The sequence below is a fragment of the Phoxinus phoxinus genome (assembly GCF_949152265.1).
Source record: "Phoxinus phoxinus genome assembly, chromosome: 4".
Lineage (NCBI taxonomy): Eukaryota > Metazoa > Chordata > Actinopteri > Cypriniformes > Leuciscidae > Phoxinus > Phoxinus phoxinus.
In genome coordinates, this window is record NC_136879.1 from 17,578,418 (window position 1) to 17,601,135 (window position 22,718).

Sequence of the window (22,718 nt, forward strand, 5' to 3'; positions counted from 1 at the left end):
GGTGTCATGGAAGTTCGTTGTTAGCAATGCTGTTTTTATCTCAGTGTATGCCTTCAGAAATCATTGTCGTTTGTTGGACTTGCTCCGTCCTTTTTTTCCTCCCTTTCTCCGACTTTTTCTGCTATCGGACGTCTGTGTTTTGATAAGGAAGCGTTAGCTCTCGAACCCGTCCTTTTCGGGGCAGCGTGTGCTACTTGCCCTTGTGAGGTGGACTGTGGCTCCAGTGTTTTTGCGCGGAGCGGTGATATTAGCTGGATTCGTATCAGTGCTAGCCAGTACTTCCTGCTCTAATACAATGGAGAGGAAGTCAACTAATAGTGCTGCACTCGACGACTGCTATGCTCTTTGAAACCCTGTGTTAACCTTTCCGCCGTCAATTTGTATGCCACAACAGGGCCACCGGGGGCATAACATACACACGTTGACACTCACGTGCATACAGTATGCACATTATTACACGGTGCACTTTTTGAAATTGTACCTTAATGTGTTAAGAAACGGTCATGAAAGTGTACTTGATTTTAAATACACTTAAGTGGCCTTTTATTTCAGTGATATTATCTGCAAGTGCAGTTTATAAAAATATACTTTTATGCAAGTGCACATTCAATACAATCTGAGAAAGGGTGTTAGCATGATGTGCTAACTGTAGCTAAATGTCTGTGGTTTGCAAAGTTCACTAGTTGTCCATCAACTCAAGGAAAGATTGGTTCTAATGATGTGTAAAACCACATACGTGACCCTGAACCACAAAACCAGTCACATGGGTCAAATTTTTTGCAATTGAGATTTATACATCATCTGAAAGCTGAATAAATAAACGTTCCATTGATGTATGGTTTGTTAGGATAGGACAATAGTTGGCCGAGATACACATTAAAAAATCGAAACATTGAGAACATCGCCTTTAAAGTTGATCATTTATGTTCGCGATTGTGCAGCATTCACTCACAAAAATAAATGTTTTATATATTTATGTTAGGAAATTTACAAAGTATCTTCATGGAATAGGCCTATGATCTTTACTCAATATCCTAATGATTTTTGGCATAAAAGAAAAATAGATAATTTTGACCCATACAATGTATTTATTGGCTATTGCCACATATATACCCATGCGACTCATGACTGGTTTTGTGATTGTGATCCAGGATCACATATGTGGTTTTACACATTAGAACCAATCTTTCCTTGTTCCAACCCGATAAATAGTTCAGATATGTGTAAGACTCGACCTTGAGTAGCTATTATGTCTTTGCAGGCTAATATCAATCAGGCTAATAGAAAGCTAAACTGTAAAAACCTGGAGCATGAACATGATTTATGCAAAAACAAATTAGTTGCTAGTTTGCATAACACTAAATGACTGCCTTAGGAAACCACTGTGGTGTATCCTAGTGGGATTTTGCTCTCAAATACTGAAGAAGTGCTCTTTGGCAAGCGATAAACTACTTGGCTAATGCTCAGCTATGCTAGCTGACGGATATTGTCTGGGATGTGTGTACCCAGAATCTTTTCTGCAGATGTTATGAAAGAAAATTGCCAGCAACCCTTCAGCCATGGCAGACCGCCTCGTCTTTTCACACAACGTATCAAAGCTCTCTGCCTCCAACAACATCACTTGCGTAAGAACACATTATCAAGCACCCAGTGGCGAGAATACACACACACACACACACACACACACGCACACGCACACACACACACACACGCACACGCACACACACACACACACACTGTATACAGTACAGTATATACGATACTGGTACTAACATGCGTTCGGTTCTATACAGTATGTGTGTTGTATGAATGAAATCCAAACTACATTGGTCATGTTGTGGTCACGTGACCTACAGCCCCAGTTGGGTCACTTCACTGCCAGTCACAACTCCTCTCCCGTGGCCTCATGGGATAGTAAACTGTCCATCAGGTCAGGTGTGCACTTCGGGAATCAGTGAAAGTCCCGTTACTTTTCGCCTACTGTTTTCTAACACTTTGCCTACTAGCCTATATAGTAGAGAATTAAGTATTTTGATGCATGGATTGTGTCATTCGCAACATCATATATGTGACCCTGGATCACAAAACCAGTCATGAGTCGCAGGGGTATATCTGTGGCAATAGCCAACAATACATTGTACGGGTCAAAATGATAGATTTTTCTTTATGCCAAAAATCATTAGGATATTAAAGGACAAGTTCGGTATTTTACACTTAAAGCCCTATTTACAGATCGTATCTGATGAAATAGAACGGTTAAGATTAAACTTTGGACACATGCTCCTGTCCCGAGAATTTTGGGTTTATTTCGCTTCCCCCCCACCCCCACACAATGGTTGTCTATGGCCACTGGAAGATTCCTTCCTAAAACACATTAAACTTTCGTTTACAAAGACGTGAAACTCACCGAGTGGTCAGGGGTGTTCACTGATACGGGCCCAAAAAAAAATCGCTGAAAAAGATGCTTTCCAACAGGTTTTATTGTAGTGTTTGTCCAACTCCATTGACTTGTATTGAATGTGCTGTGTGAGGTACCGTATTACTCCGCCGCTTCTTCTTCTGCTTCTTCTGTGTATTAAATGAAATGCCAGCGGTTTGCTTGCAATCGGCAAAGGTGCATTATCGCCACCAACTGGTGTCTATTATTCAAGCTCTCAACGGAAGAATCTGGGTGTGACGCATTTGGCAAAATAGGTCCACAAACGCTAAATAAAACTAAAATTCTCGGGACAGGAGCATGTGTCCAAATTTTAATCTTAACCGTTCTATTTCATCAGATACGATCTGTAAACAGGGCTTTAAGTGTAAAATACCGAACTTGTCCTTTAAGTAAAGATCATGATCCATGAACATATTTTTTGTAAATTTCCAACCGTAAATATATAAAACATTTATTTTTGTGAGTGAATGCAGCACAATCGTGAACATAAATGGACAACTTTAAAGGGATACTCCACTTTTTTTGGAAATAGGCTCATTTTACAACTGCCCCAGAGTTAAACAGTTGAGTTTTACCGTTTTCGAATTCATTCAGCCCGAACTCCGGGTCTGACGGTACCAGTTTTAGCATAGCTTAGCATAGATCATTGATTCTGATGAGTCCAGTAGCATTTCTTTCAAAATGACCAACGAGTTTCAATATTTTTCCTATTTAAAACTTGACTCTTCTGTAGTTAAACCGTGTACTAAGATCGACGGAAAATGAAAAGTTGCGATTTTCCAAGCCTATATGGCTAGGGCTCATTCCGGCGTAAGAATCAAGGAACTGTGCAGCCGTACCATGGGTGCAGCAGGCGTAATGATATGACGAAGCACCTGAAAATAGTCCCCAGCTCGGTAACTTCCAACATGACCGGGACTAAGTTTGTGTAGTTTTTAGTCGGCAAATTAGGTTTTCTGTGCGATTAGCCATGGTTCTGTGCGTAGTAAAGGGCTGTGATAGTAAGTCGAGGGTATATTCTACCGTAATGTTACACCGAATACCAACGAATGCTACAAGGCACGCTCCCTGTGCAAGCAGGTTGTCACGTTGGTTTGTTGACGGCAAGTGCTTCGTCATATCATTACGCCTGCTAAGCTATGCTAAAAGTGGTACCGTCAGACCCGGAGTTCGGCTGAATGGATTCGAAAACGGTAAAACTCAACTGTTTAACTCTGGGGGAGTTGTAAAATGAGCCTATTTCCAAAAAAAGTGGAGTATCCCTTTAAAGGAGATTTTCTGAATGTTTTGATTTTTTTTCACCCTCAGATTCCAGATTTTCAAATAATTGTATCTCGGCCAAATATTGCCCTATCCTAACAAACCTGTATAAATCTTTAAAATCTTATATATCAACCACATATGACTGGTTTTGTGGTCCAGGGTCACATATGATCTGGTCTCAATCTCCATCTCTAATATATTAATTTTGGAGTTAGGGAAAGTTAGGGAAAATTTCCCACAGATATTTTGCCATATAAAGTGCATCCACAATCATAAAGAACTTCCCTCACAACCGTTGTTGTAATGCGTGTGCTTCTGTGCTAGTATAAATGCAATTCATATTCTACTGTACATCCACCATGTTGGCATTGTCATGTTATCTACAGCATCAGATCTTATGGGATGGACGAGTGTCCATCGGATGCACACTCAAAAATCTCGACTAAAGTAGTAGATCATCCGCCTCATACTGTGTGATGAAGGATCCAGACATACTACTCAACACATAGGCCTACTTTGTTTGTTTTCTATATAGTATGGAAGTACATGGTTTCGGACGCATGGATAGAAACTGAATGTGTCCTCGATAAAGGTAAAAGTTGAGAAGATGACTTTGATTTGAATCGCTCATATAATTCACATCCGCAAGAGTCAGATTGTCATACATTTGTAATTCCCAAAAAGCTGCCACCAATTTGCTCTGCATGTAAATTATTTTCATCAGAATAGCAGAAATGTATGTGGAAAAAGTGGTATTTCAAGGAAAACAGTAAAAGTTAGGTTTATTCCAGGAATAATGGAGAGGAGCTTTGAGAAAATTGGATTGAGGAGTTGCACACTGGGAGCTCTGTCTAGCGGGTTTCTCCTCGCCCAAAACTCAATTATGAGGAGCTGACGTCATCGCGTGACACAGGTTTTCTTTTGTGACAGCACGAGTATGTGATCAACTGGCTCATGAGCCGATGGTGTGTCAGAGAGTGGCGTGTTTGAGAGAATGAAGGGGATGAAAGGACAAAGGAGAAAGTTCAGGAAAGAGAATCCAATCATGTATAGATGGTTACCGTTAAATTAAAAGCGCATTGAAATCATTGCGATGTTTTCAGACAAATTATTGCGAATAAATTGTGAATATTTTACATGTCGCCCAAATTTCACTTTTATTTTGGGTTTAGCAGTCATCATTCAAAATGAAGGAATGTGGATTTGTCCATACTTATACAGATTTCCACATTTGTGTGGCACTGTGTTCGTTTACACCCTTGCAGCTCATGGTCCGATGTTTTCAGGTGCTGCATCCCAATTTGCATATCCGCCCTAAATAGTATTCGAAATTTAGTGTGTCCCAAATCGTAGTGTTGAAATGAGTTTTCCAAAGATACCCGGATGGTCTACTTTTTCCGGTTAGAATCCGAAGTGCAGATCCGTGCACACACTTAACGGCTAATATTTCCCACAATCCATTGTGCGTTGGACGAGAATTTGATTAGAACTACAAACACGAATAAAATGTGTTAAAAAACTACAAAAATGGCGGATGTTGGAGTCCGACGGTTAAGTAGAGAGGTTTAGATAAAGGGGTTTAATAATCAGTATCAAACCTGTCAAAATTATATTTATTACATTTTATCCACTTTATTTTTATTCTGTAACAACATTGTGAACTAATGATACAGTTGGTCATTAACTTTTAAATGCATCATAATGCGAACACACGAGGAGAGTTCATTGCATGAAAGACCCACGACTGTAGATCAACGTGCTACTACATTTCTCTCTGAAACGGTAGGAAATTAAGTGAAATTAAATGTGAAGGATCTTAACTGTGACAAGATGATTGACAGGGCAGTTTAAACGGTGCATGTAAGGATGTTTGTAACTAAATAAGCGACAGAGCTTCGGTTAAAGAAGCGATCATGATGAAGTAGTATGTCCCAAAGCTTACTATTCAGATACACAACTCAAAAGTATGTATACAAAATTTCACAAAAACAGTAAATACTTTTAGGACATAGTATATGTAGGCGAATCGGGAGTGTCTCAGAGCGGCTCGATTCACAGTAAATGCTGCTTCACACGTTAATCGTTAAGAAAGAAAAACAGTTAAATAAAACATTATAAAAAAAATGTAAATAACATTTTTAAATAATAGTATTTAATTTGATTATTTTTCAAATATATTCATATTATTAAATGTTTGTTTTTATTTTACAGTATTATTTAAATTGTGATATATTTCTTTCTATTATAATTTAACTTTTTTTATTTTATTTTTTTATTCATGTTAATTGACAAAAAGAGCAGTACTTCACATGCCTGAAATTAGTCTTGGAAATATTCTTTCGTTATATTTTAACAGTCAATACTGCCCAAACCACAAAACCAGGCGCCGCTTTCTCCAAAGGTCCACCTTCTGTTCAGGGATTTCCTCTTGAACTGTCACATTTCCTCAGTTGCCTTTCCTTGGCAACACACTGCGGTTGCCAGGTACGTGAGGATTGTAATGACGATTGTCATTTCCGCCTCTGCGGATGATTTTTAATGAAAGCAGGTATGTAAATACAACAGGACGCCAGGCGCGTCATATTTCCCCATCCGCCTCTCCCTCGCGAGCCGTTTAAGAGCTCCTTTATTGACTTTTAAAAGTAGGCCAGCGCGTATTACCGTGATTGTGCCCTGTTGGCTAAGATAGCTTATCAAAGTGCAAACACAGGAAATCAACACAAGCTCGAGGAGACACAACTGTCTCCTGTGCACCCGAATAGACATTAAGATTTTCTTCTGTCACAGCTCGGGATTGGCTAATTCACTATAATTCACCAACTAGTGTGGTGACTATATTTAATTTCACCGTGCCTTGAAGGCCGACCGATTCAGGGATAGTTTGCAAAAGCACACTAAATAAGATTAGGCCAACCTGGAGGAAATGGGACGCTAAATCGGTTCTCTTGATCCAGGCGTTATGGAGCGTGGTCTTTATTTGGAAGGAAAAGGAGCCCACACTGAAGTCTCGTGTTCAGCTATTGACTGGCTGTATTGAGTTCAGCTGGAGTCCAATATTTCATTTCCCCGGAGTGGAATCCGAAGCAGAGAGACAGACTAGAGGCCTGGCGGGACCTCAGCTGGAGCTGGTTCTGATTTGGGAAACATTCTGATCCCGTGAGTCAGGCGGCCCCACAGACACACATTCAGGCCAGAGTCAGTCACGAAGGCCTTGGCAACCATCACTCCAAGCGGGTTTAGTGTCCTCTTCTAAAAAGGCTTTGAACATTTCACCCCCTTTCTGAAAAACACCGGCTATCTTTAGAGGAATACTCCGGGTTATTTACAGCTTAAACCAAAAAGGACGGTTTAGTCCTTTACTATGCCGATAAACGTTTTTACTGCAGAATTAATAAAAGTGCATTTTTGCTTTTGAACTCTCAACCCCATTTGTCTGCTGAATTTACATTGAAAGTGCGTTACTTTAAACATGGCTGCGTCTCAATCAGCTCCCTAGCTCAGGAGTCAGGGCACTGATCAGGGAGTTGGCCATTTTAAAGGATTTCTCAATCGCAAAATCTTTCCAGCGCACTGAATCGTTCGCTCCCTAAAATGTCCCACAATGCACCTTGAAAACTAGAATAGGACAATATTTGGCTGAGATACAAGTATTGAAAATCTGGAATCTGAGGGTGCAGAAAGATTGTGCTGCATTCACTCACAAAAATAATAGGAAATTTACAAAATATCTTCATGGAACATGATCTTTACTTAATATCCTAATGATTTTTGGCATAAAAGAAAAATCTATAATTTTGACCCATACAATGTATTGTTGGATATTGCCATAAATATACCCGTGCGTCATGTGACTGGTTTTGTGATCCAGGGTCACATATGATAATTCCCTTGGATAAAATATATAGACAGCTTTATATTTTGACACTTATTTATGTTGTGTGAGAAAATTAGTAAATGTGATTAACATTTACATTGTTATTGTACTAAAGCCAAAATAAATTACTACAGTATAACTGGGAATATCAGTAAAATATAAGTACTAATTAATTGTGCCCAATAATTAATTCAAGTCTTCAATTTTTATTCTGCAACAATAAGTATTGCTCCAAAGCAACCTTAAATAATGAAGATTTCTCTGATTTTTTTTCATGGACCCCCTAGATTTCTGTTGTAGCATGTCAGTGTCAATAAAAGAAAAATATATATAAATACTGTATGTAACTGCGGTTTTATCCATCCAATTTTGCACTAAAACCTTTGCAGTCTAGTATGTGGAGTCTGTGTGGCCATTGGTACTAATGAATCCACAATAATTCCAAAGATATATCCCGATCTCGATTGTGTTTGATTGATCGTGCAGTCGTATATTGAGGAAGTTGGTGAAGCCACTTGAAAAAAGTGGATTTTAATAATAATAAAAAAATCTTCAGCTTCAGCACGCCACTGACGCAATTGACAGGAAGTGCGTAACAGGAAGCGGCGAGCACAGTATGTCTGCATACTGCAAATCTAATAGAAGATTGTTTCCTTGTAACCACTGAACTTCTGACACTCATACTGACCTGACTTGGCTAGTTAGAAACATTTGCCCCTGTGTGTGTGTGTCTGTGTGTGAGGATAGAGATAGAAAGAGCTGGATTTAGTAGTGTGTATTCCTGCTCATCTGAATCTCTGTGTGTGTATGTATGAAGTGTTTGTGGGTTCACTTTAATGTGGCAATAAATCAATGTGTCGTTCTCTGCTGAGTACGGAGATATTCTCGTGTGGGCGTCTTATCTGTCCCCGTCTCTTTATAATCTCCCAGCGCGACTGCATACTGGCGCTGTTCAAAGACAAAACCCGCACCCCGTTTGAGCCAGTATCAGGAACCATTGGCATTGGGCACTTTGCAGGTTCGAATGGGGATGGCTGAATAAAAAAGCCAAACAGCTGAATGATCATTTTAAAGTGGACAGAACCTGGCACGGATATTGTTTTTTCGAGTTTCCAGACTTGTTGCCAACTCAGGGAATTCCCTGATGTGCGGCCTGGTGGAATGCGGTTGCATAAGAAGCAGAACTGTCAATCCATTAAACATGTTAATCAAGTTAATTACACAGTACGAGTTAATCAATTCATCAATTGAATTGCAATTAATCACATATATCAATATTTGCTGTGAAGAGCCCCCAAAATATACACTACCGTTCAAATGTTTAGGGTTTGTACATTTGTTTAATGTTTTTGTAAGAAATATTTGATGATTTATATTTTATTTGATCAAAAATACAGTGATATTGTGAAATATTATTACAATTTGAAATAACTGTTTTCTATGAGAATGTAATATTAAAATGTAATTTATTTCTGTGATGGTAAAGCTAATGATTAGAAATCATTATAATATGCTGATTTGATGCTCAATAAGATTATTATAAATACACACAACTTTTTTTTTTTTTTTTTTTTTTTTGCTGCTTAATGTTTTTGTGGAAATCGTGATACATTTAGTTTCAGTATTCTTTGATGAATAGAAAGTTCAAAAGAACAGCACTTATTTAAACTTAATAATAATACAATATAAAAGAATTAATAGTTTTAATGAAGTGCAATTTCATTTGTGTCTCTCAAAGTAAGTCTACCTTAACTAAGGGCTATTATGTCCATGAGGGACGGATGTTAAATGTTTTTTTACTAGACTTTATCACTAATGAGCACAGTGTTATGCGTACTCAAGAAGCAAGCATTTACATCTTGACGAAAACAGTCATCAAATAGTGTCATGTCTGGTTGGGGGATTAGAAAAACAACAACTGAATATGAAAGTTTGTATGACAGCAAGTGGAACACCACCACAAAGTCACAGTATTTGTGTGAGCATAACTCATCGTGTTAGCATATTAGCGGTCGTGGGAGACGTGACACCTCCTGAAAAGCATGAGCCAATTTTATGTGAAGACTGTAATTTGAGTTCGAGTCAAATGAGATTACCCTCTATTTGTAAAGTATTTAATTTGTTTGATTATACAAAATTATGCATTACCGAATGGGTAAATAATATACACAAAATTTTTTTTTCATGAAATTCCCCACAAAAGTACCTTTATATATTGTAATGTAACTCATGCTGATGCTGTCATTTAAAGAGGACCTATTATGCTTTTTCTTTTGAACATTTTCAACTTCCTTTAGTGTGTTATGTTGCTTTTTGAGCATGGAAAATGACAGCAAAGTTTCAAAGTCAATCCAGAGGGAGTTATTCTCTATATCAGTGCACAGTTTCTGAACTCCCTGAAACGCCTCCATTGTAGTCTTGAGCTTTCTTCCGGGAACGAACACTTTTACAGCGTTCCTCATTTAAAGGGATAGTTCACCCAAAAATGTAAACTATACCATGATTTTCTCACCCTCAAGCCATCCAAAGATGTATATCTTATTTCAGACGAACACAATCGGAGTTATATGTAAAAATATTCTGGCTCTTCCAAACTTTGATTTTGAACCCCGAAAAAAATGCATCCATCCATCAAATACGTAATCCACATGGTTCCTCCAGGGGGGTAATAACGGCCTTCGAACCAAAGCAATGCATATTTGTAAGAACTTCATTAGCTATAATAAATAGCTTCCGGCAGACAGCCAGAATATATTATATATTATATTATGTTTATAATATAATCTAATATTAAATAATCTAATATAATAATAAGTGCATCACATATGTTGCAATTTCTCGCCGTTAATAAATAATGACGACTCTCCCAAGGCTTCAAAATCTTCATTCCCTCCCATTATAAAGTTTGGAAGAGCCAGGATATTTTTTTATACAACTCCAATTGTATTCGTCTGACAGAAGAAAGTCATATACACCTTGGATGGCTTGAGGGTGAGTAAATCATGGGATCATTTTCATTTTTGGGTGAACTATCCCTTTAAATATTGACATATGCAAAAAATGGGCGTGGCCTGGTTGGGTTGTGTTCAGGGTTTGACATTGTGTTCAGGGGTTGCTCACCAGCCACTGTAGTGGTTTTCCAAAGTTACTAGCCACTCAGCATTTTCACTAGCCACAATTCACACTTGGAGGGTGTTAATGTCAAGCCCTGGTTAGTAGTGTCTTGAAACTCGTGGTTATGGTAAGGGGCGTGACATTTCCCAAACAGGGTCGAAGCAGTCGACCAATCACAACACACTGATCCAACCGACCAATCAGAGCACATTGTGCATCTCGGAAGGAGGAGTTCATATAGAGACTGGAAGTAAACACTACGAAGCATCGCTGAAGAAATCAACTAGCTAGTCACGACTGTTTCCCAAAACCGTATTGTCGCAAATTTGACGTTGGTTAATGTCACGCAGGTGGTGGAGTAATAACTTATTTTAATGAATCCTCTTGAGACCGAATTAATGCAAGATTTTTGCTTTAAATTACATGGCAGCTGAGGACTAATTCTCATTTTTCTCAGTTATTTTGCTTCATTTCCATATTCAATCATAGGCTGAGAATAGAGCGCGTTCGCACATGCCCACTCTTCAAAAAACGGTTCTTTAAATCTCTTGACAAACTAAAAGACGTAAATTAAATATTTTCTAAATGAAAGATACAGATTGTACTGAATGTCAGCTTGCCTGTTTTGCTCAAGAAAAGGATGTGTTAAGTCCACGTCATGCAAACAAGAAGCTCTGCTTCTAACCACAGGTCGAGAGCTGTCGTTCCAACCACACAAGTTTGCGATGCTGCTTGCGGATGCTCGTTGGAACGATGGTTTCGGGAAACACCGACTCGTTGAACTACGCTGATAACAACAGAACTTGCGATCATAGTTGGCTCCCAATGCTTTTTTGAAACGTACTCCAGGGCATTACAGAGAGACTGGGAAGAGAGGTGCTGCAACAATGTGGAATATGTGAAAAATATCCCAAACCTATTCAACAAAATCAAGGCTTTGTGAAAGGGCTTAATAGGTCCGCTTTGAGATTTTGGTCATAACACTGAACTTCCAGCTTATTTCCAGAGCTAACCTTTGGATTAGTTTCCACCTGACTGCTTCAGTTCAGAGGCTTGGGTTATACTTAGTATGTGTGAGACCTGCTGAGCTAGTGATGAGCTAATGACAGGTCTGGGCGCTCTCTCTGTCTCCTGCTAACCACACTCACACATTCTTGACGTCTGTCAGCAGAAAGCAGCGCTGTCTACACCAGACATGACCCAACACGAGGCCAGGGCTCGAAACGAATGCATAATTAGACCCTCGTATTTTTCTGGACGTCGCGTTTTGAAGACTTGAACGTCGCGAGGTGCATAACTGCATTTGTTTTGGCCTTTTTGCGGCCTCTGCTTTTCTTCTGCTCATGCGTCACAGCACTCGCTCCCCCGCGGCTGCAAGAAACTGCTTTGAAGTTCTGCAGGAACTAGATCACCGTGGCACGCTTCGTGCTCTTTCTCAGTCTTTTCTGACGTCTGACTATCATATGCAGGCTGGAGATTGTCACATGCATGTCTATGTCTTTCACCCAGAAGAAAAGTTCCCTTATGTGGCTACATCTGAGTCACACCGGCCTTCTCTCCGCCAACCTTTCCTGGGGATTTTTACATTTTAGAGAGCATTTTAGAGAGCATTTTAGAGGACAATTATAGCGAGATTTTCCTTTCTTCTCCAGGCCTAAAGGTTACGTCATCACATTCAAAGCAGGCTGCAAACTCACAAATCAGCTAAAACATGATTTATGTTGCTGTCATGCTGAGTCGACAACTTTAGAAAGTTGTTCCGTCATGAAAATCATTTTCTTGAACCAGTGCTAAACAAGTTATTTAGATAACTTCTTAGATTTTGTTTAGATTGTTATTTAGTTTAAATATTAATATATTTTTACAATTTTCAATAAAAAAAGTTATTGTCATTTTGCATGGTAAAACGGAAAGAAAAGTTCACACTACAACTTTCCGCTCCATTGACTTCCATTCATAGACCCGAAATTTCAAGTTTGGTGAACTCTGACTTGCGAATTTGTATTACATGAAGTCGTGTGACCATCATGGCGTTGCTTCTTAGCTGAATTAAAGAAATACAAACTGAAAATGTGCAGATCCCAATTTCTGATTAAAAGCTGGGGTTTGATTCCCAATGCTGATGCCTTCAGTAAATCTTGGATGCTTAGAGATGGAATGAGAGAGGGAAGGAGGGGTGGCCGGCGGAGAACAGTGTGGCCTTTCAGGCTCCTTGGAGGAAGGGATTGAAGTAAGGAGGGAGAGAAATAGAAATGGAACTCTGTGTCCTTGGCTTGTGGACTGGCCCGAACACATGACCTCCATATGCCTGTGCGGCTTACAGTGACACACACTCAAACACACACACACACACACGCACTAATGTATGTTAGTGTGTCACGGAATGACTCACATGTTCATGTACAACCAAACATGACCGCTTAAGCCAGAAATATACTCTTCGCCAGTATGCAGACGCGAATGCTTGGCCAGCGTATTGCAAGTGCGCGCACTTTGGCAGAAACCAACAAAATACAACCTCAATACTAGAGTTACCTTGAAATATCTGCACTATTGAACTGGATGTGTCCTTTTTCAGGTAGCTAGCGACAGTTTAACTAAAGTCAACTAACTAACTTGCTTAGAAAGATTGTTGGTTAGTCCACCAGTTCCTTGAACGATCCATTATCCATTACCACTATACACACTTATGGTTATGACCAAAATCAGATTGAAAATGGATATCAAATCAGTGTAATCACACTATGACTAAACCAACTAAACCAACAATGGTACAGATCTGTTCCTGTACTGTTGTCGGAAGTCACGCAAGCGCTTAGCGTACATCAGACATACAACGTGGCATCATTTTCCCACCACATCACACCGTATCCAGAGTAGACTGTATCACTGACTATAATGGGTTCTCTATTATATTGTCGTGTTGCATCGTGCCACTCACGAACGGTGTATCACGTGCTGATCATTAGCATGCTACACATGTGGTACTTAAAACATTAGGCTACAAATAACTGCTCTCTGTAAGATTTATTTTTAGGTCGTAGGGCTTGAATGGCTGTGATTTATAGAGACATTTTAAGGCATATTTAAAGGTCTAGATGTCCATTATTTAAGGGGGCAATGGAGTGGGCAGTAGTTGAGCTCTTGGGTTTGTATCTGTGGTCTGTAGCGCTTTGTTTATTCTCTCGGGAGTGAGAATGACTGCGGCTGGAGCTGGTGCCAAACAGAAGTCTGCCAGAGGAGGAGTGCAGTAGGGCAGCTCTCTCTCTCTCTCTCTCTCTCTCCCTCTCTCTCTCCTCTCTCTCTCCTCTCTCTCTCTCTCTCTCTCTCTCTCTCTCCTCTATCTCTCCTCTCTCTCTCTCTCTACCTCGGCTCTGAGGCCTGGCATTCCAGTCCGCTCTGCACACACTCACATGCTCAAATACACAACCACTGCTTCCTGAAAGACAGGAAGTGAGGCCGGCTTCCTGTGACAGTCCTCTTTCATGTGGTCACTTCCTGGTGTTTGGCTCTTGCTGTTGACTTTCTTCATTGTTCCTGCAGCAGGGGCTTCAAATTGTGTGTATGTGAAATTAGTTCTTTGAATATGTAATAGCATTACATGCAAGGGTATGATGACACGTTTGTCAGGGTTCCCACGGTAAAAACTTTTGCAGGCATAATCTAATAATCTAACTTATAAAATCATCAAAAGTCTAGAGAAAGACATGGAAATTGTTATGCTTAGTTTGGCAAGAAAGTGCTTATTATCAACACATCATTTTGAAAAGTTTTTTTTTCAGTATACGCACAAATGACTAGAAATGTCATGGGAATGTGAATGATCAAAAGGTTTGAGAACCATAGTTTGATCATTTATTCACTTCCAAAAACGGAGCATTTGTGAAATATTTTTGAAATAGTTTTATACTTGTAAAAGTTTTTTTTAAAAAGATTAAAAAAAATGTAATGCATAATTGTAACTGAATTTGACAGACAGTGATCATACAGCATTTTTGTTGTATGAGAAAGTCTGCTCAGAAAAAGGAATATGATAGTAAACAATAAGATACAATTAATAATTATTTTCTTTCATTCATTGATGTGCTCCGTGTAAATGAAAATCTGAATTTCGAATTAAATTTAGAAAAGCACAATAGTTTGCCACTTGAAGTCAAACTCCCCGATGTATGACCTCAGGCAAACATGGCGGCATCAACGGACATTTTCAAAGATAAAATCAGTTCCTTTTAAAACATAATGTAGGCACTTTGAAACTTTTTATATGATCATAAAACTTTTATGAAAAAGTTTAGCAAACATTTGCAGAGATCGATGTGTTAAACACGGTGAACGGTCTTCTCTGTTGACAATCGCACACCTGCTAAACAAATGCATTGCCATATTATTCTTTAAACATCATAAATCGGAGATATAAAGTAAGAATATTACACTTTGAATGGGATACAGCATAACACCAAGTTACTACAGATTTATTATAGTATAACTGTAACAACTACCGTATTGTGGGCACCGTAAAATAAATAAAAAAATATAATATATAAAAAATATTATATTTATTTACTTATAATTAATGATTGTTTTTGTGGCATTTTTGCCATTTTATTCAGATAATATAGTACAGTTGGGAAGAAGATATGAAAAGTTGACGTTTTTTTTGGCGTAGCACAATATGCTGACAATATAATATATATATATACGCACTTCCGCTGTAGGTCAACATAATGATATGATTCATTTGCATAGATGACACATTGTGTTCGAACTCGATCATAACATTCCAGAAATTGCTCCGTTTTATATAATGTCGCCTCATTGTGTGTAGTGTTGTGGTATCTGTGGAATGGCAGTATTGTTGTGAACCCAAGATTATAGGATCTTCACACAACAAGAGTGATGGTTGGGGTTTAGTATCCACAGACAGGAATGTGGATTGGGACACTGTAGTTCCAGAAGAGATAGGGTATTAGCGGGCTAGCTGTGATTATGTTTGAACTTTGAACACAGTGATTAGCTGGAATGTCGAAGTTCCTGTGTTCTGCCGCCATTAATACATCAACTATTGTCAAAACAGGCTAAAAATGTGTCGATCGGGAAGGAAGCCGCAGACCTGCACACAGGATGAGCGCGCTTTGATATCGTTTGGGTTCTCTTTGTCGTTTTTTGGCCGTATGTACTTTTCGTTTTAAAAACTAATGACCGTCCACACTAGCGTTTTGAAGCATTTTCCAGAAGTTCCTCATCCACGCTGAAACATGAAAACGTTGAAATCATCTTACTGCGCATCGGTAATATATAATAAAAGCTTTCTGAGATAATACAGCAGAGAGACCAGAAATAATTAAGTTCTCATGCTTTTCTTCTGGCACAACCATTATCTCACCACTTACAGGTGCATCAAGGTCTCACTCAATGGCCATTCATATATGGTCTAAAACGCATCTTTGCAGAAATGTAATAGGAAGATTGTACAAAGTAACATTTATTTTCAGCAACACTGAATGTGAATAGCACATAGCAGGCACTTATCGGTATACACATCTATATCTATTGGTAATATGTGTCATCTTTTTAAAAATACCTCAATTTTTTCAATTCACACTACAATGCAAAAATAACCCCAGCGTTTTCAAATTAATCCACTTTGTTAGAGCATCTTCAGAAAGCTTGCAGGACAAAAATGCCGTCTCTGTGGACAGAAGGGTAGAAAAAAATAGGTGGATTTTCTCAAATGTGTATCTGTGGACTCAGAATGCCACACTCTGTCCTGATATTCCCCAGTTTCCCGGGGTTCTTCCAAACCTCTCCATATATCCATCAGTGAACTGTCTTCTAATGTGGTTGTGGTTAAATTTGTCACGCTATACAAGTTTGCGGACTGGCCAAGAGTCATTTCACATGACATGCAAAGTTGTGTTTTAAAGCAGTGATGCTGTGTTTTCTGTTCTGCCATGTGTGGAAAGGATTTTAAAATGTAAGCCAGATGGACCATGTTGTGGTTAGTGGGTTCAGTTTGTACCCTTCTGCTATGGATTCGTGTTGTGCGTAGCGTGTTGTTAATTTTCAGGATTGGCTTCCCTCTGTTAATGCGGACACATTTAGTGCAAGTCTTCATAGGATATTATCTGTCCAGTAATTTGGATAATTCCATGTTCATGAACCATGTGATGCATGCAATGTGATGCAATGGCAAGAGCTGTTTCTGATTGGCTGGCTTCACACACATTTTGGGAGTCCATGCATTTTTGCTAAACTTTTAGGCCTATACCAAAATTTTGAGTTTTACTCCATTTTACTTAAGGTTAAAATATGGGATTGTTTTAAAAAACTTACTGACACTGTCATGAGGGTGTACATAATTACTTTCTGTGATATCATTTCCTGTTTTATGGGTTTTGTTTGTCACATGACAACAGCAAAATGGCTTCCTTGCATGTTGGTTACACCGCATGTTGGTTAACGCTGCATATCTCGGCCGCCACGTCACCAAGCTGCATCGAAGGCCGTCTCAATTTGAAAGATTAATTCGGCTTATTTTGAAGGATGCATCAAGTGTGTCATCTGTGTCCTCCAATCACCCCAAATTCCAATTAAAAAATGAAATAAAAGTTGGCTGAAAATGAGTCGCCATTGAGCTTGTCCAATTTCATCATGAAATGCAAGACAAGAAATTAGAGATAAAGGCATTATGTAATATGAGTATGTAAGATAATATAACTAACTTTAATATAAAGTATTTTTTTCCAAATTAAGTTTCAATTAGTATTTTCGATATTAATTCAGTTTAATCTGTCAATATCTGTTTTATTATGAGCTGCTCCATATGTGAAACTTAACAGCCACTATAGGATTAATGGGTCAGATTTAAAAGAAAAAATGAAAAATAAATAATGTCTCTGCATGTGCTACATGAAGCCTTTTAGTTCACAAACAACAGCAAAGACCATCCTAAGCTGCCATCACATCCTGTAACTATCCATTAACAACTCTAAATTAGACATAGGAAGCATTAGGCCAGCATTTCAAAAATACCCCATTTTCCACCTCTCTAGGGAAAATGGTTCTAATGATTGAGATCGCCATGACAACGTAGGTAATGTGTCTATGCCAGGCTGAATGTTTACCCATGTTTGCCTGGCATTATGGTATGTGAACTCATCAAAATGATAGAAAAAGTTCATAATTATACCAGACTAAATTCACCACCACAATTTTTTGGCAAGTGTAGAATAGCAGGCATAGAAATGGCTGCTTTGGCTGGTCATTAAGCCTTTAATCATTAATCATTCAAGTAATTTGTCGCCACTTAAGTCGATTTTTGCTCTTTTGTAAAGGAGCAGATAAAGAAACTGAAAATGTTCTTGGAACTTACATGTGAATGTTTCAAAACGGGTTTTTGAAACAATTCCGGTCTTCCATTGTTGAGCTGAACAGGTAATTGACAGGTCAAGCCACTCAAACACACAAAGCAGTTTTTTGAAATGCCAGTGTTTACTCATTGTTGCATTTCCATGTAAACCTGTCACCTTCAATACTTTCAAATCAATTGATCCACTTTTGGAGGAACAGATTCTTTCTCTTGTACACACATTTTATTAATTTAAAATTGTCTACTAGATAAAGTGTAGCATTTTTAAGACAGATATATATCATTAATAATAGTCTTGGTGGTCTAAACCTGAGGATTATAAAATTCTCACTAAAAATAGAATGATGTTTTTATGATTCACAGCAAAACAGTGAAGGGATTCTCCGTTCTATTTGAATGCACCACTGAGAGCAATTTGTAAATATTTGCAAGAATATGTTTAAAAGAATGGCCGATGTTCAAGGAAAACTGTCTCCTTTGAATGACAGAAAATGATACATATAGGTGAAGGAAAGGGTGAGTGGACGAAAGCAGAGGTGAAGAGAAAAGAGAGTTTAAAAGAAAACAGCTGCTGCGAGGATTTGCACTCTGTTGATTTACCGTCAGAGGGGAATTTACGGGAACGAGGCAAACTACGAACATAACACTCATGCTTTTTCTCCTTGCTCTGCTTCTCTTCCACAGAACTCAATTAGACACAATCTGTCCCTACATAGTAGGTTTATCCGTGTGCAGAATGAGGGGACAGGTAAGAGCTCTTGGTGGATGCTCAACCCAGAAGGTGGCAAAAGCGGCAAGTCGCCTCGACGCCGGGCCGCCTCCATGGACAACAACAGCAAGTTTGCCAAGAGCAGAGGACGAGCGGCAAAGAAAAAGGTAAAAGCCGCACACCAAAACCTTTCTGTGATCTCTTTGATAAACAGTACACACTATCCATGAATATACAGCTATTTTTCTCACGAGTGCTTCTATTCCTCTCTATATTTATAGCTGGCTCTTCAAGGTGGGCCCGAGGGTGGTGCAGACAGCCCAGGTTCTCAGTACGGCAAGTGGCCCGGCAGTCCAAACTCCCACAGCAACGATGACTTTGATGCCTGGACGGCTTTCCGTCCCCGCACCAGCTCCAATGCCAGCACACTGAGCGGGCGTCTCTCCCCCTTTATTGACGACGAACTTGGCGACTCTGACGTCCACATGGTCTACCCAGGACCTGGGTCAGGGGCCAAAATGACCTCCACCCTCCCCAGCTTGTCTGAAATGGCTGGTTCTCTGGGTCACAGTGGCCCTGAGAATGTGATGGAAAACCTTCTGGATAACCTCAACTTGCTCTCACCTAAGAACGCATCAGTGGGGCCCAAAGGAGGCCCTGGGTCAGGATCCAACCAGTCGTCACCCTCTTCGCTCATGCAGGCCAGCCCTGGTTACTCCCCCTACAGTTCCCCAGGTCTGGCTGCAGTCAACCAGCAGACTCAACAAGACTATCGTAAGTGTCTCTACGGCCAGGCAGGAATAGGCAGCATGTCCCCCATGCCGATGCAGTCTCTGTCAGAAAGCAAGTCCAGTTTTGGTCCCGGTCCAGGAACTATGGGCCAGTTTAACTGCTCAGCAGGGCTGCTGAAGGAGCTTCTTACGTCTGATGGGGAGTCTGGAGAGCTCCTGCCCTCTGTGGATACAGTTGTCTCCCAGTCAGCTGGAAGTGGTGGATGTATGTTGCCCCCCTACAGCAGTAGGCGGAATGAACTTATGGGAGTTGGAGCATCTCATAGCCATGCCCTCTCTCATCCACACAATATGCACGGACAAGCCCCACCCACACCTGTGGCATTGAATGGGCGATCACTGCACCATATGGCCACGATTGGCGGTGCCAGTGGACGCCTGGGAAGCGTCAAGTCGGCATTGCATATGCAGTACGGAGGCTCCAGTCATCTCGGAGGTGGAATTCCTTACTGCAGCATCAACAGCAATGGATATGGCCGGGTCCCAGGGATGATGCCCCACCTGCAACAGCAACACCTGGAGAAGCTGCCCAGTGATCTGGACGGTATGCCTGTGGAGCATTTCGATTGTGACGTGGAGTCCATCTTGCATGATACACTCATGGATGGAGAATCGCTGGACTTCAACTTCGACCCCATGGCCACCCAACAGGGGTTCCCGCCTCACAGTGTAAAGACCACCACTCACAGCTGGGTGTCTGGGTAGGGCACTACTTTTATTAAACTTAGGGATCAATAAGATCTTTACAGGAATGTCCAAGATTTGGCCTCTTGGACTAAAAATTTACGTATTTTTTTTGGTTTCTTCACAGGTAAAAACTCTCAACTGGAGTACAGCAACACTGAGCTGCTGTCCACATGCATCCAAACCTCTCGTCAACCCCTCGTCAGGGAACGTAGCCCCTGTTATTCTTTCGCTTTTTGCAACAGAGGCATCTGAGATGAAACCTCACACTGCCAAGCACATTGGCTCAGTGCGGAGCTAAATTGCAAGGACGTTTTCCTCAGACATAGGGATTCAAACCAAGTGCCAAACCAGGTGCCTGTGCTCCATAGCCAAATTGACAAGCTTTATTTTACTGCCTTCTTCTTGCTGTAGAGAATCTGTGCTCAAATCAGGGCAATGAGAACCTAAGGCCCTTACATCTGCTGCAGCACACACTTACCAATGTCCACACCAATTTACAGGAATGGTTTTAAAGTCACATTTTCCATTAAGGGCAAACTGTGATAAGGTAGAACACACAGCGGCACACCTCAAGTACGTTTGATACACCTCAGTGTCACCCAAGTTAATAGCTTTCTTTTATTCATTGTGTTGTCAGTTTAAAACCTTACCCTGCAGTTATTGCTGAGGGTAACACATGCATGCTGTGCTTCATAGAGACTCCATGATTGGCCTTATTGGGAAGAAGAACTGGAACAGTTGTAGGCAAGAATGACTGTAAATAGATTTATTTAGAAATGGTCCTGCAGAAACAAGACCTTGAAAACGTTAGGGAAATTGTTGCAGACTAGTTGAACTACGTCGCATACAGCACATCATAACACTTTCAATTCTGTCTCGTCAGCATATTTGACGTAGAGCAGATGTACAGTACTACAGTTCGAAAGAGTATGTTACTATAAACTGGTGTACAGAGTTTTGTGTACAGAGTTTACACAATGATATCAACAATCAGGGCAACATATTTAATGTTGTTTTGTAAACCTGAGAGAAACTGGATTTGGTATTCTACATTTTGGTGGGCTTACATGGAAGAATGTTCCTCATCTGAATTGTATACAACTTTCCACATTTCTTGTAAATACATGAAATATATATTTCAAAAACTTATAAAGTAGAAATATTTAGTTTTTTTTTTCTTTTGTATTATCATAATTATTCGTATTGCTGTTTATTATTGGCTTCAGATTTATTATTTGGTTTGAGATTTTTGTTATTTAAAGGAATAGTTCGTCCAATGATGAAAAACCTATTTACTCGTGTCATTCCAAACCCATTTATTTATTCTGTGGAACACAAAAGGTAAAATAAAAAGGTGGTGAATAAGTCTATCAAATCGGGCATCATTATCATTAAATGGCAAACACCAGTGGTCCATTCAAATTCATCCTTTGTGTGTCATGGAAGAAAGAATGTCACACATGTTTGGAATGACAGGAGGGCGAGTAAATGATCCCAGAATTTAAATATTTGGATGAATTACTCCTCTAAGCTGTGTATAGTGTGTTTCTTCAGAGGTTTGTGGTCCTCAAAAGACAAATTTAGCATTTAAAAATGATAATAATAAAATCATCTGTGCATTCCTGTATTAAAAAAAGATCAGGCCTGTCTTTGTTATGACCCATATACGAGCTAAATCTAAAGATTCCCATGGTAAGAAAAATTTAGGGAAAAAACTGTTGGATTTTATCTTTCTATGAATTTTTTACTGGGCCCCGGACACCACCAAAGCCTTTTACAGTGGTTAAAGTAGTTTAGAGCTACAGCGCTAGCAGACTCCTATGCCTTTGCCACCATATTGAATCTGTTGCTGTAGTAATGCTGCAGTTTTCTGCCTTTAAGAAAGTGTAGAGAGTTTTTGACTTAACATTATTTATTTGGCTGAAAGAGAAGTGGTGTGATTGTATCATGTCATGGTGTATCATTTACACTTGTATTATATTTCTGTTTGAATTCACATCTCTCTCAAATTGCAGGCACTGTGATGTATACGTTCTACAAGTTTGTGGTGATTTTCCAAGTCTGTGCTGCTTCAACCTTTGTTTTATCATTTCCTTTTCATTTCTCGTTCCCTTTACCAAAATATTTCAACAGTTTTGCTTCCTTGCACCTGTAGACCTTCAAAATGTTCAAACTGGTAAAAATTGAAGCAGGGTGCCAATATCTCAGATAATTCATTAAAGACTTGAAAATGTTGAAAATGACTTCTTGAGTAGTCACAGACAGCAACATAGTGTTGGCCCACATCTGGCCCACATCTGGTACACGTGGAATCCACACTTACCAGATGTGGGCCGGATCTGGCCCGACACTATGTTGATGTCTGGGGTGTTATAAAACAAACGCTGAAGACATTTTAATGCTTTGGAGAAGACTATGATATGTGACCCTGGATCACAAAACCAGTCATAAGTCGCACCGGTATATTTGTG

The 22,718-nt window shown here is 39.6% G+C and overlaps 1 protein-coding gene across 1 annotated transcript in view; it reads left to right on the forward strand.

Moving 5' to 3' along the window:
- foxo1a (forkhead box O1 a) overlaps positions 1 to 22,718 on the forward strand; it is a 45,847-nt gene extending 23,129 nt beyond the window's left edge. The window contains exons 2-4 of the mRNA XM_079608807.1: positions 18,745 to 18,936; positions 19,051 to 20,261; positions 20,372 to 22,718. Of these exons, the coding sequence (XP_079464933.1) occupies positions 18,745 to 18,936; positions 19,051 to 20,261; positions 20,372 to 20,375 (1,407 nt within the window). The 3' untranslated portion in view covers positions 20,376 to 22,718. The remainder of the gene's footprint in view (positions 1 to 18,744; positions 18,937 to 19,050; positions 20,262 to 20,371) is intronic.